Source organism: Carassius gibelio, chromosome A5 (genome assembly GCF_023724105.1).
Source record: "Carassius gibelio isolate Cgi1373 ecotype wild population from Czech Republic chromosome A5, carGib1.2-hapl.c, whole genome shotgun sequence".
Classification (NCBI taxonomy): Eukaryota; Metazoa; Chordata; class Actinopteri; order Cypriniformes; family Cyprinidae; genus Carassius; species Carassius gibelio.
The window spans coordinates 20,820,718-20,835,827 of NC_068375.1; the positions used below are offsets into that span (position 1 = coordinate 20,820,718).

The 15,110-nt window shown below is 38.8% G+C and overlaps 1 protein-coding gene across 19 annotated transcripts in view; it reads left to right on the forward strand.

Moving 5' to 3' along the window:
• Positions 1-15,110, forward strand: part of LOC128001428 (nuclear receptor corepressor 1) — a 106,249-nt gene that overhangs the window by 85,232 nt on the left and 5,907 nt on the right. For 10 of the 19 annotated variants that reach the window (XM_052592361.1, XM_052592360.1, XM_052592369.1 and 7 more), the window contains 16 exons: positions 885-1,042; positions 1,194-1,317; positions 1,455-1,550; positions 2,526-2,611; positions 2,703-2,871; positions 3,140-3,259; positions 3,392-3,472; positions 3,762-3,985; positions 4,134-4,464; positions 4,595-4,810; positions 6,364-6,549; positions 7,253-7,402; positions 12,530-12,667; positions 12,787-12,928; positions 13,652-14,115; positions 14,980-15,105. In XM_052592361.1, coding sequence (XP_052448321.1) covers positions 885-1,042; positions 1,194-1,317; positions 1,455-1,550; positions 2,526-2,611; positions 2,703-2,871; positions 3,140-3,259; positions 3,392-3,472; positions 3,762-3,985; positions 4,134-4,464; positions 4,595-4,810; positions 6,364-6,549; positions 7,253-7,402; positions 12,530-12,667; positions 12,787-12,928; positions 13,652-14,115; positions 14,980-15,105 — 2,811 coding nt within the window. The remainder of the gene's footprint in view (positions 1-884; positions 1,043-1,193; positions 1,318-1,454; positions 1,551-2,525; positions 2,612-2,702; positions 2,872-3,139; positions 3,260-3,391; positions 3,473-3,761; positions 3,986-4,133; positions 4,465-4,594; positions 4,811-6,363; positions 6,550-7,252; positions 7,403-12,529; positions 12,668-12,786; positions 12,929-13,651; positions 14,116-14,979; positions 15,106-15,110) is intronic. The other 9 variants (XM_052592366.1, XM_052592370.1, XM_052592368.1 and 6 more) reach the window with 4 other exon arrangements.

A 15,110-nucleotide genomic window follows, 5' to 3' on the forward strand; every position in this document is an offset into this window, starting at 1 on the left:
GTTAGCAAATTCAGTTTGAGAAGTTTATCCTTTCTCAGTTATTCCTCTTTTGTCTGCAAAAGTGTGCCTTGAAAAAGGCAGATCGGCAACAAGATCTGGTGTAGAGGCGCCTGGCAACTGTGGCTTGGAAATTCCCAACTAAGCGATGGGGCGCAGTGTTGCCAAATGGGGCTAATTTTACACTGTTGCTGCAGGTTGTTTTTCATTTTTGCTGGTTGAAGCGACCTCAGTAATGTGATATTTAGCCCCTGGAATGTGAATTTCACCAGGGAAACCCCACCAAAAATGTGTATTTTACTCCAGGAATGCGATTTTTAATGGGAGACCCCTCAAAAGGCGATTGGGTGGGTTTTGATGAGAAAACCTGGCAACTCTGGCTGGGGGAAGCACTGGGCACATCGCTGGTCCCAGAGGGCGTGCCATCATGGAACGTCAAAATTTGATTGGCTGATGGTCCTGTCACTAATGCTCTTTACGAATTATATGCAACGAATTATATGAACAAAAGGAAAGCGCTATCTGTAGTGCTGGCCCCAGACCTTTTTTTTTTTTATGTAGGATATTCCAGTTCAACCTTAACAAAACTAATCATGGGCCATTTTGTGGACATGACGCATGAAAATGATACCTCAATAATAATAAATTTTTTAGACAATTGTATTTTTTATAGGGCAAGCAGAGAAGTCCCTGCTGACCCTGACGACCCACCTCTGCCTAATAGAACTGTTATAAATAAAATATAAAATTCCCTAGCGTACACTTAAAAACCAAAGTATAAATTGTGCTTTAGATTGAAGAACTTTTGTCTACTGCAAGGATAAAGAGTGATCCTATTTAGCCACCTCTTTTCATCCCTTGTTCCTCTTATCCTTTTATTCCCACAGTTCTTCAGCCGGCACCAAACCAGGCAGTTCAGACTCTGTCAGATGTCCGCATGGCTTTTCCCCATCACAGGCCGACCAACATTCCGTCTCCTCCGCCCCTCATTCACTCCAAACCCACCGACAAGCCCTCCTTCATTCAGGGGGGCTCCATTTCACAGGTAAGAGAGAAATGCTGTTGATTTGTTATTTTAGACTTGTGGTGCTTCTGCTAAGTTTAAATACTTCCTACATGTAATGGGATCAAGGCAGGGGATCAGGGGCTTTCCTGGTATTCCACTCTGATTCGTGTCTTCCCCTCCTTGTTCCCAGCAGGGAACACCAGGAACATACCTTCCCTCTCAAATGCAGGCTGTGTATGTACCGGAGGTAGTTAAGACCACAGGAGGGTCGATCTCACTTGGCTTGCCAAGACAGCAGGACCCTGCCAAACCTGGTGAGCAAGAGAGAATTGAGAGTATAAATACATCTTTATCCTAACATCAAGCTCATTCTAACTACACTCAGCCATGACATTTGTGGCTAAAATGAATGTTTAATCTAAACACCTGATTGTGTTTGGTGTGTGTTTAGTGTCATATATTAAGCAGGAGGAGTGTTCTCCACGTGGACAGAGCTCTCAGGCGGAGGGTCTTTTATCCAGAGCTCAGTATGAGGGAGTGGTCAGAGGTAAGATGACTTAAAATATACATTACAATGACAAAGAATCAAGAATTAATGCACAAAAGTAAACCGTTTTACATAATCCTGTAATCCTGTTAATCCTGGTCCTGGGGACCCTCCCCTCTGCACATTTTGTATGTCTCCGTTATCTGACACACAGGGCCTGTTTACACCTGGTCATTTCATGCGTTTTCACTAGTCTGATATCTATCTGATTTGTTAAACATTTCCATTTACACTTGGCCACTTAAATGTGTTGTCGCAAAACATAAAAATCCGATCTTAAATTTCAGCGCTATATTTAAATTTCACGTCAAATAAATCAAAAGATAAGCTCCACATTTTAATAATTATCAGCTAATTTCAAAATCAAAGACTGCAATAGATTTGTGGCATCAGCACTGGAAAGATATGTTTGTCTTACTACTTTTAATGGAGATGTTTGTGTGCTGACCGTCTTTCAGTTTCATTCGTGGCAGTTTGAGCGTCGGCTTGCTGAAGAGATGTTCAGCTCCTCTGGGGCGATGCATGTTGCATTACTGCAGCAGTCATATCTTATCATAGTAGGCCATAACATGCTCTTACATGTTTATTATTTTAACATTTTGGGAGGAGTAAAATTTGCATATGTGGTTTCAACAACCAGATGCATTTACGTTTGTCCAGTTGTGTCCTCCTGAAGTGGTTTGAGCGATCAGATTTATATCCGTCTCGAATGTGTTTCAGAGGGCATTTACACCTGGTCTTTTCACGATCAGATATTGATCCAATTTGACAAAATGCATGAAGTGACCAGGTGAAAACAGCCCCTTATAGTTCATGGATCAGTTCACAGATCTCTCTCCTAATGAGCTGATGATCTGAATCAGGTGTGTAAAATAAGGGAGACATGTAAAATGTGCAGGACCAGGATTAAGAACCAATGGTCTTACCATTCAATCACAAAAAAACAATGGTTTTCTTCCTCTCCTTTGCTGCTAGTAGGACCCATACAGATTCCAGATATGAGAGGGCCGCCTGGAAAAAGCCCAGAGGGCTTGAGTTTCAGAGGAGGCTCCATTACACAGGTATCTTTATCCTAAGCCTTTGTGTAGTATTGGAGTAATTTTCATTTATACTTGTGTAGTATTTCTCACTCTTGCTTTTTCCTCTTTCTAGGGCACTCCTGCGCTGGCTCAGTCCAATGTAGCAGCGGATCTGTTGAAAGGAACTATTGCTAAACTGGCCACAGAGGACCTGAGCTGCCCAGAGAAGAGCCGAGCTGAAGCTCACTCTAAAGCTCATGTTATCTATGAAGGCAAAAGCGGACACATTCTCTCTTTTGATGGTCAGAGCCTGAACTGCTTCCTGTCTGGTGTGCTTGTGACCACTGTATACCTCAGTGATATTGAATAGTAAAATTATAGTTATAGAGTGATGATTATTTTGCTATATTTCCCGGCTCTAATCATGCTACAGCACAAGTGGAGTCAGATGGTGAAGTGCTTAATTTTTACGGGCTAAATGTTGTCATTGTTAGCTGTGCAAAAAGAGCAGTATTCGTTTTTATGGAAACTTATTTTATTCCAATAATATATCTCACTTTGTTCCTACAGCCGTTAAGAACCCTAGAGAGGGCACTAGAAGCCCACGAATGGGGCTCGATCTCAAGCGCACATATGACATCATGGAGGGCTCCCGTGGACACCCAACACGTGAGACGGCACCTTATGAAGGTTAGTCATGTTTTAGTGTTCTTTATCTGAGAAGGATAATGCACAAAAGATTTGACACAGAAATTGTTTAAAATGAATCTTTTTAAAGACATTTTCCTTGATTTTTTTTTTGTTGTTGTTTTTTTTTGTCAGGTTTGATCAGCAGAGCACTACCAAGAGAAAATCCTCATGAGTCTAAGGATCGCTCCATACTCACAGGATCCATCATGCAAGGTATACCATAATTTGGATGAATATCCAACATCAAACTTTCTACATCAAGGTTTTATCATGATTTCCCAAACATTGTTTTCATAACGCAAGGTGCAACGTGATGTAAACAAACTGTTTCATACAGTATTGTTCATGTCACATGTTATGTCAGCAAATGTATTAGCATATATCTATTAGTATGAAGAATTGTAAATCATTTCAATTAATAATACTGGACCTACTTGCATGTTTGCTTTACTAATTTTTCACAAAATGTATCATTCTATATAATTTCTTTCCCATGTTCCAGGAACACCAAGAGCCTCTGAAGTCTATGATGAGGCCTCTAAATATGGTAAACAGATCAAGAGGGAAAGTCCACCCATACGCTCTTTTGAGGGAGGCATCACGAAGGGTAAACCATATGAAGGGGTGAACACCATAAAGGAGATGGGGCGCTCAATTCACGAGATTCCCCGTAAGGAGACTCAAGATAGTCGAAAAACTCCTGTTCTGGATGGATCCATTACTCAGGTACGTGATTTGAGGTTGTTACGGTTCCCACACTGAAATGTATCAATGAAGAACATTCAAATCAAATTAAGATCAGTCAAATAGAAGATACCTTAAGAGAGAACAGATTCTTTCCATCTTCTAATATTCTCAGTGTGCATGTCTGCAGGGTATTCCTCTAAAGTACGAAAGCAGTACTGTGAACCCATCAGCCATCAAGCACAATGTTAAATCTCTGATCACAAGCCCAGTGAAGATCTCACACTCTGCCATCGAAGCAGCTGAGCGAGAGAGGGCCAAGTATGAGGATGCGAAGGCGTCCGAACGTGTTCGTCACACTTCTGTAGTAAACTCCACCTCTGTCCTGCGCTCCACACACACAGAAGCGGGAAAATCTCAACTCAGTCCAGGCATGTATGAGGACAGCAATGCACGCAGAACCCCTACATACTCTGGCACCTCCATATCCAGAGGATCACCTCTGCTACGTGGGCAAGACGGTATGAATGCAGCATCTCTCAATTTCTCTCTTCATTGCCGCCAGATAGTTGTTGTTATAACAATTAAGTACCGATCCCTAGCTTACATCAATTGTACAGGTCATTGTACTGATTTTTTTTTTTCAAATAGGAAGTATAGCAACAGGTAAACCAGCTTCTCATGAAAGGAAGAACACACTGACTCCAACCCAGAGGGACAGTGTTCCTGCCAAGTCGCCTGTGTCCGGGGGTGAACCTCTTGGTTCTCACAGCCCGTTTGACCCACACCATAGATCTGTAGTACCTGGAGAGGTGTACCGGACCCACCTACCACCACACCTGGACCCCAGCCTCGCTTTTCACCAAGGTAATTGAAGGCATTATGGAATCTAGGGATGCATCGATCCAATACTCGGGATCCTGTTATTTCCTGTGGATCGTGTATCAGTCAGACGAGACCGATCCAAATCCGATACTGTGCGTATACTATACTGTGTTATTGTTGAGCTCCACGAAAGGCACAAAAACATTATAAAGCACCAAAATGTTTTCATGGACATATTTAAAGTGTTCTGAAGCTGTTCGGTAGTTCAGTGAAAGGTACAGATTAATATCAAAGTCATTAAATTCAAGTTCACAAACTCTTCTTTCAGCTGCAGCGTTCTGTCATCCTCCATTCAGCAATCAAACAGTTCAATTGAACCAGTTCAGAAAATCGGACTGAATTGTTTGAACAGGTTCGCGTCTCCATTAAGCATTAATCCACTAATTAAGTTATTCACTTTTTACAACAAAGAGCAATGTGTACATTTTACCAGATTTTAGACTTATTCACTTTTATTTGTAAATAAATTTCACTAGATTTTTCTAGAATTTTTAGATTGATTATATATTTTTTCACTTGTTTTAGTTTTTTTTTTTTTTTTCATTAAAATGAAGTTGTCTTTATGTAGTAGATTGTGTTTAACACACAAAAGAGTGATGATCAGGTCAACACAGAAAAGTATAGAAATTCTACATTGATTTAAAAAAGAACTGTTCTGGTATCGGATTGGATCGGTATCGGCAGATACTCAGAATTTCTGGTATCGGATCGGTTCTGAAAATTTATCATCATCGCATCCCTAATCGAATCTTTGCACGGGCCAGATTTATGAAAATCTTCTTAAGAATAAATTAAGTTCTTAGGATTACTTGGGTTCATAATAATGAATTTCGGATAAATTAAATTCTTAGGATTAATTGGGTTCATAATAATGAAGTTCTTATATATATTCTTTAGAATAAACTCATATTTGTGATTATAAATGTTATTTTAGATTTTGTAAAAATTGCAGTAGTAATATACTGTAATACTTAATATTGAAACAACCCAATATATTTATTGAACATCTTACATTTTGGAATTTAAGACACATTTAATTGAAGTGGATTATTGAATATTATTTGAAGTGGATTATTGTTTTTTCTTTGTACAGAACATATATTGTTTTAACTATATTAGAAAAGAAAAAAAAACTGTTTTGTAAATCTGATCTTTGTTCTGTTAATCTGACCTTTTGTAACCTTAGTTAATCAGGCTCCGAGCACATGGGTATAGGTGGCTTTGCTTTGCCTAGGAATGGAAAGTTTATTAAATTTATGAATTACTTCTGTTCTGAAACCATGCAGCCCTCAGACTGGCAAGCAGGAAAAACAATTCTTGTGTGACACGTCACACACAACATTGACTGATGTTCCGAGTAATGGTTCTCTCATAAAAGCACTACTCCTATCTCATTGATAAACATCATGTTTTGGTTTTTCATGCTGCTCTCATGCATTAGATAATAGCATTCCCTTCTCAACTCTCCACTACTGTGGCATATCCACACCATTGACGTCAAGACTATAAGCAGCTGTCTTTTCACCTCTCAATAGCATACATGTTTCCGAGGCAACCATCGCCGACCGGTTACCCCAACACATACCAGCTGTACACGATGGAAAACACTCGGCAAACCATTCTGAACGATTACATCACCTCACAGCAGATGCGCCCTGATGTCACAAGGGGACTGTCACCACGTGAACAGTCAATTGCCATCCCATACCCACCAGCTAGAGGTAAGGCGCGTGGTTCTGTGTGTCTGTGTTTGTTCGTGAAAGTGAATGAACGTATCGAAGGAAGAATGTAGTCTGTAGATATGGTGTTTGTGTGAACTAGTGGCAACCTTTTCCAGACCATCAGAAGCAAATGACCCTCAAGCAAAAAATGTGAAATTTGAGTTCAAAACATTTGTTAAATCCAGGGCTGGGGCTGTTACTTACACATTCACTAGACCTGTCTGTCAGTAGGCCCACAACATTTTATTTTTGGTAATGTATGTTCACTCTGCATACTATTGTAATATCTACAGGAACAAGGTTACCTGTTAAAAGTTGACCTGGGTCTGATGAGACATTAGTTTGCCTAAAAAATAACAATTATGGAAAGTTTCATAGTAAAACTGCAATTTCAATCTGAAGGAGTTTGACCTCAGACCTTTAGCAGGTCCTGCTGTCTACATCTCCAGTCTACATTGCTCCATATTTCTAGCTCTAATTTTGCTTTGCTTAGAGAAAAACCATCACTTAGTGGAAACCAGCTTTCAGCCCTCATATCTTAATTTTTGTAATTGAACTCTTACAATTGAAAAAAGCTCAACATTTTTAAGTCTTCCTCTAGTCTATTTTTCTAGAAGATCAGTAGAGGGTGTTGGCTCTTTAAAGTTGAAGCTGATTGGTTGTGGATGCTCACCCTCTGGCCCTTTGCTTCTGTCTGCAAAAGGAATAATTGATCTAGCCCAGATGCCACCTACTATCCTGTTACCTCACCCTGGGGGCACAGTTTCCCCTTCCCTGGACCGCATCACCTACATCCCTGGACCTCAGACCCCTTTCCCTGCTAGGGCATTCAACCCTGCCTCCATATCTCCAGGTGAGGATCCCACCCCTCCTCTCCTATCCAACACCTGAACTTCCCCTTCCAGTACTGGTGGTGGTGCTTTAGAAACTCGCCCTGTGCTGCTGCACTGAGATTAGTTTTGCTCGAGGTGCTTTCTTCCACCTAAGTCTAACTTGTAAGCTGTTTTCTGCACTGCTATGGTGGCAATGCGCTGCTACTTAATCTACAGCATCATGACTAAAGGAATTGCATTCCAGATTTATTATCTAGTTTGAATTGATTGTGGTGATTGATAGTGTATTAATACAAAAAAACACATTTATACTGGAGGTCTTCTTTGTCCCTAAAATCTCTACCCGAACCAAATCACTTACTATCTGAACCAGATGTGCATTCATTCATTTTTATTTGTTTTATGCAGAAAGCAGTAGGGATGCACGATCATGATTTTTTTATGGCCGATTCCGATACCTATTTTTTAAAAGCAAACTGTCCGATTCCGATTTTTTTTTTATCTTTAAGCAACAAACAAGAAAAAAGGAAAGTGTGCATAAACAAGATGTTTATTTGGTATTTAATAGGCCAAACTGGCTTTTGGCTATTGAAAACAATAACCGTAACCATCTGAAATTAATGGCAGTAACTGCACAGTAAGTAGACTAAATTCAATACAAACATAGATATTACAAACATCAGCATTTAGCTTTTGTTTTTAAACTGGGTTGAAACTACATAGAACTGGCCTTAAATTAAAAGATTAACTATAGCCATGTGAAATTAAAGGCAATAACTGCATAGTTCTACAATCCAAACAACACAATCAACACACATTCAATAACAGGTTTCTTAATCAGCATTCAGTATTTTAGTTTTTAAATTTGGTTTTAAATAAAAAAAGGTCTTTACCAGTGAGACTAAATAAAAGTATGCTATATAAATACATTATTCCAAAATGTTAAAATCAAATAATATTGATGCGAATAAAACAAAGATGTAAAGTGTTTCATTCATCCAATAAAAAATTAGGGTAATGATTCACATCTATTCTTTTTTACTTGAGCCAATGAAAAATTAATAACTTATTGTCTCAAGTAAAAAAATATAGATGTGAATCATTACCCTAAAAATGTTTTAATTGGTTGAATGAAACACTTTTTTTTTTCAGTGTGGTACAGCAGGTGATTTTTAAATCAAATTATGTAATTTTAAGGTAAAATAAAAAATAATCATCCTAATGCAGAGCGTTTACTTCTGGCTTTTCAAACGTGTATGCAAGTTCTACTTTACAAAAGAAAAAAAAAACATTTCAGTTTTGTAAAAGTTTAGTCAGTTTCGTTTTTCATCCAAAGTTGAGCTGAACATCTCTTCACATTCTACTCGTGTTCAGGGCGCGGACCAGTACAAGTATACGCTCGCACAGCTTTAGTGCGCGCAGGAAACGGTCTCTTATTTGTGCGCCAGTACACCAACGGCTGATCGCTTCCTGCTATCTGTGCCTCAGAAATGAAGCTCTGCACTTGCAGTGCTGAACGGCTGCCCGTGTCCTGCGCACAGATTTCGAAATACTTCCAAACAAATGACATAGCGAACGATTACAATTCAGTCTGTGCACGCGGGCGCACTTTCGGAAAAATCGGCTGGAAAAAAAACACAAAACCGGCCGATTGCCGATCACGTATTTTAAGCAAAAACCGTCCGGTTACGATTTATGACCGGTCAACCGCTGCATCCCTAGAAAGCAGCAACATCCAAATACCAAAATCAGAGATGACAAATTAGCAACTCCAAAGTATGTGTAGATTTAAAAGGAGGCCCGACTTCCTACTTTTCTATATAAAAGTAATTCTCCTTAGTAACACTTTGTGGAAATGTAGGACAATGTTTTGTGTGGATTTTCCCAAAATGTTTTAGCAAAAACACAAAGAAATTCAGTTGTGCTTTATTTTTTGTTGCTTTATTTGGTCAACAGTGCATTGTTTTTCCACAAATCCAAGTAAATGAACCACTCGTAAATAGGACTGCACGATTAATTGCATGCAATTTGTTATGCATGTCTCATCAATAAAGATGGTTCTATGATTAGTAGCAAGTGTCCATCACCTGCTATCAAATGGAGCGGCACTGAGAACGGCAGCAATGCCTCTTGTTCGCCATCCTCCTTCTGTCTGAAGTCGGTCTTATAATCAGATAGAACGGTTAAAGTAATGAATGTATACAAAAAGTATGCTTTTATATCGTTAGCGATAGACAAACATTATAATACTTTCTCGTTTGTCATCAGCATTAAGCAAATACGCATTTATATCATTTAAATGAATCTTTGAATGACTAATGAACATTTAATATCACAAACCTTGCAAACTTTCATTTTTCGTTTGGCGTTTTGACACAAACCTCTCGTGGGGGCGGGCTTAACAGTGATCTACTCTGATTGGATAGTGAGCTTTTGATGGACAGGTGCTCTCTGACCTGCAAGTACAGATGAGAGGTTTGTCAAAATACCAAATGAAAAACTGCGAAGCGTGAGCGAAATCTGTGGCAATGCATTCAGAATCCACGTTTAACAAAAACGTATCTTTGAAAAACATTAACAAAGAATGAAGCACATTTGAAGAGCCTGTTAAATTTGTGCAACTGAGTTCATTTTTTTCCATTTGTGTTTTTCTTCTTTTGTAATGGCACATTTTTGATAGTTTCTGAAAAAGTTACGTTCAGTTTTATAAAGTTACGTAAAATTTTTTAAGCAAATATAATTCCATATATTTGTCCAATGTCATATATTCATGTCATTTTCACTGTGTGCTGTATGTAAAATGAGGGTCACCCTGGCTTTATCTGAAAAAATGATTCCCACAAACTTCCCAGAATACTGAGTCCCCAGTTGGTTAGTGTTTACTTCCTTTTTAATTATATTTTTATTAAACATTTATTTTATTTGTGAAAAATAGTATATCTGAAGTATAAGTATATTTTGCACATTTATTTTTTAATCCATTGTCAAAAGATTAAAAATTTCTTAATATGAATTCAAATGTAAAAAATAAATTATATCGACTTTATATCGGCTATTGGCCCTCTGCTTTCCAAGGCATCAGATGTAAAAAAAAAAAAAAAAAAAAGTATCGATCGACCACTACTTACTACAGAGCGCTAGTCCAGTGACAAGCTATGCAATATTTTGTCATAATCACAGATGAAACGCCTTCCATTATGAACGTGATATTGCGTAGCTTGTCAGTGAACTACAGCTCTGTGTAGTAAGTGCCGCTCTATTTGAAATCAGGTGATGGACATTTGCTACTAATCACATAACTGGCTTTTCTGACGAGAGACGCATTACAATCACGTGCAATAAATCATGCAGCCCTACTTATAAAGTTCGTTACACATCAAATAACAAGGAAATTTGTGTTAATATTAATATGGAAATCTTTGGTACATTTATTTAAAATGACCTGGAACCCGAGGCTATGAGTATCAACCTGACCCATGGCTGAGGCACTCAACTAAGTGTTGGACCCAAACCTGCTCGAATCTCGTTTTTCATACCCAAGTGTGACTCTAAAGACTTCAAATTTATAGTCTTTCTTTTCACTCCATATTTTTAAAACTGAACATGCAGCTCTAGTTTAGTCAAATTTATAAATATCTAAATTATTTTAATGAACCAGTCCAAAAGATGCATAATCTGTTCAGATCAGTTTATTGCCTTAGCAGGTTTCCTGCTGAATCCTGTTTGTGCTGACAGACATAAAGTATCATTTTGAGGGATTAGATTGAGTTTATTGACAATTATAAAGAATGAAGAGTGCTGCTGGTGTCAGTCTCTGTCTGCATGAGATTGTACCTTAAAATGTATGTATATGTAAGATATTAGTTGGAATTTAAAGAGCTATTTGCTACATACTTCCCTTCTTCTTCATGTTCCCCTACCCTGAGATCCTGTCTTTACTGCCCACTTCTGGGTGCATCTCAAACATCATTTTGGCAAATACTGGCCTTGGCTCAGTATTGTCACTATTTAAAGTTTGTCTTGGGAGTGCAGGTGGTCTAAAGGTGAGTAGGCCTTGACTGTCTAAACGTCTATTCAAGCTGAGAGAGGAATTATGGCGTGAAATGAATTGCAAAAGGATGATATTCCTAGATATATTTGCACTCTGTGTGAATATGCTTTCAGAACTGTGTTTCATGGATCATGTGTCTGTGTTGTGCTACAACACCTGTAACTATGCTGATCTTTTAGCATCATGCCATGTGCTGTCTTTACATATGGTTTGAATCTTCAAACTGTTTGTTTCATTCAGATGTTTTATGTAAAATAATTTCACAAGCTAAAGTCAGTCCATTCTGTTTTTGCTACAAATTTAGAAATTATACAATCTAATTGCAATCTATATAACTTGTAGGCCTATGTAGCATCTTTGTTTGGATTGTGATTAAAATACAGTGGTTGCCTCTAATTATAAATGGAAAGAGCCCAGGCTAAGCCTTAGTTTATATGAAGACATTTCATTTTTATGATTTTATTTTATTTTTTTAAATTCTATTTAAAATCAAAATTTGTTAATATAAAAATTTGAGTTAAATGAATGAATTGTTACATCCCTATATTCTCCTGGTTTTTGCTGTGGTATTGAAGGAGTAAAGTGTTATTTGAATAATAAAAATTGTTCATCTGAAAAATTATCAGATCTGTGACTCAAATCTGTAATATGGTCCGAGCTGTGAGTTTTTTGATCCGTTGCACCCCAAACTCTGGACTTGTTATTTGAAGAAAAAATAAAGTGAAGTTTTTGCTCATGCTGATTTTTCCACAGTGAAGTTCAGTCGATGTCTTTTTCTGTATTTTCTTTTATTTTTTATCCTGGATAGTTAAATTCTTTTTGGTTTACCAAATCTAAAGAATGCCTGCCCGAGGGCCACCGGGGATTTTGAAATATTTCGAGCCCTGGCCTTGATGAATGGATTAATGCCAATGTTATTCATATAAATGTATATATTTCTGCAATAATTTCACATCAATGTTCTCATGAATTTGTCTGCTATTCCTAACAACAACAACACAGCTGGCCCTGTCAAAGTGCAGCAAGTGTCAAAAAAGCCCTTTTGGTTGTAAACCCACTTTTTGTTTTTGTGTTTCCTGTTCTTCACTCCCTACAGGACATCCTGCCCATCATAGTGCCACTGCAGCTATTGTGGAGAGGGAGAGTCAGAGAGAGAAGGAACGCGAAAGGGAAAGGGAGCGAGAGAGAGATCAGAGAGAACGAGAACGTGCAGCAGTAGAATATATGCGTGGAGGTAAGACTAATTGACACAGAAGGAAATGATGTCACCAATAATGATCCATTCTGCTCAGTCAATAACAAACTGATGGATTCTGCCAATATTCTCAGGATGTGTCTCTGTTTTTGTTGCAGGTTCTGAACAACCTGGCCGACCAGGCAGTCGTAGTTTTCTGCGTTCCACTTCACCCTCTGTGAGATCACAGGAGGGCGTCCTCCAACAGCGGCCGAGCATCTTCCAGGGCACCAACTCCAAGAGCGTCATTACCCCACTCATGTGAGCAATTCGCTATTTATGGCATCAGTATAAAAATTCATATAGTTTTTTTTTTTACATTTCGAAATGCGCACATTAACTTTAATTTTATTATATTAAAGGGTTACTCCTCCCCATGGGTGAAAATGAAAATTTTATCATTAATCACTTAGCCCCATGTCGTTCGAAATGTAAAAGCTTTGTTCGTCTTCAGTACACAATTTAAGATATTTTGGATGAAAACCGGCAGGCTTGTGACTGTCCCATAGACCGCCAAGTAAATTACACTGTCAAGGTCCAGAAGAGTATGAAAGACGTCGTCAGAATAGTCCAAAATAACGACTTTATTCAACTATTTGTCTCATCTGTGCCTCTCTGCATCACCATAGCACCATTTTGGTGAATATCCGCTGGAAGCAAACTGCGTACGCTATTCTGTGTCAGCTGCGCCACAAGGATGATGCAGAGAGACACATGTGTGAATAAAAAACTACATTTAATCTGTTCATAAAGTGATCATATCTATTCAGAATACTTGGGTTAAACCATTCAGTTCATTTGGAATTCTTTTGCAATCCCTTTGTGATCTTCATTTGTGTTCAAACATAAGATTCTCATCTGCTTAGAACAACATGAATGCAAGTAATTGATGGCAGTTTTCCTTTTTATGTGAACAATCCCTTTTAATTAATAGATTTCAAATGTTAGATTTGTACTATTAAACTGATTGTTTTGGTTGTCCAGGCAAATGCCCTCACAAGCGGCTGCATCTCAATCCAGTTACAGTGCAGCTGATGCCCTCGCCGCCCTTGTGGATGCTGCCGCCTCTGCCCCGCAGATGGATGTGGCGAAAGTCAAGGAGGGCAAGCACAATAACAGTAGCTCCCGGGATGATGCCGTGATGTCATCACGACGGGCAGCACAGGAGTCGCAAGAGGTGGAGCGTCGTTCAGTGCAGTCTCCATATGGGGACGTACCACTTCCTAGTGGGAAACCTTCCCATCCTGTGTATGCAGAGGGTGGAGGACCTGCAGGGAGCAAAGAGAAAGCCCCACCCACCAAGTCACGCATGGAGGAGGAGCTACGCACCCATGGGAAGACCACCATAACTGCTGCAAACTTTATTGATGTCATCATCACGCGCCAGATTGCCCCAGATAAAGATTCCCGTGAGAGAGGCTCACAAAGCTCGGACTCCTCCAGCAGCAGTGAGTGTCATCAGATAGACAATGTTTATTATTATTTATGTTGAGTAATAATGATGCCAACAGAGGTTGTGTAACTCGGGTTACACGGTCTGTACAGTTCATGAATATCAGTCTCATATGTTCACCATATTTCTAGACTTCTTTTAAAATAAATAACTTGTGATCACCAAGGCTATATTTATATCATCAATAATATAGAAATATTATGAAATATATTATTTTTTAATTTGAGTTCTCAGCATCCATTTCTCCAGTCTTCCGTGTTACGGGATTTCTCAGAAATCATTCAGATATGCTCTGGTGCTCAAAAACATTTATTATTAAGATCAGTGTTGAAAACAGCTTAATTTATTTGTGGAAAGTGTGATACATAAACCTTGATAGCACAACCTGTGACCCAACTTAGACTGACAACAGTGCCAGACTTCTGAGCTGAGATTTGACAGACTAATTCCATTAAAGGGAGTGAACTGTAGCTCTTATCACAGGAAATAAATTTGCTCTCTTTTCTAAATGACTTACTAGAAAGGCTGCAAGAAATTTGTTTCAATGCCGACTTCTGTGTAATCTGTTCATTTTTATACCACATCACTTGGTGGTAGATATTAACAGATGGATTTATTTATAAAAATGGCATGTTGTCTTCCTAATAAACAGAAAAGCATCAAAAGCCCCATATATAACATTTGATTGTGGTCCCAAAGTAGCTGCACTGCTGCTCACCATGTTTTTTCTCTTGAAGTGTTTATTTGGATGTAAGTTGAAGACAGTGTGATAAAGGTGTAGAATGGCACACCCTCTCTTACTAACCAGTCAGCTTTATTTACTCACAAGCCTGTAACATCACGTCTGCATGTGGTTCAGTGTCATCCAGTCGTTATGATGCTCCGGGTGGAATCGAGGTGATCAGCCCTGCTCAGTCTCCAGCCCTGAGAGAAGAGAAGAACGAAGGGTCTTTCCCATCAGAAAAGAGCTCTCAGCCACACACAGGTGAG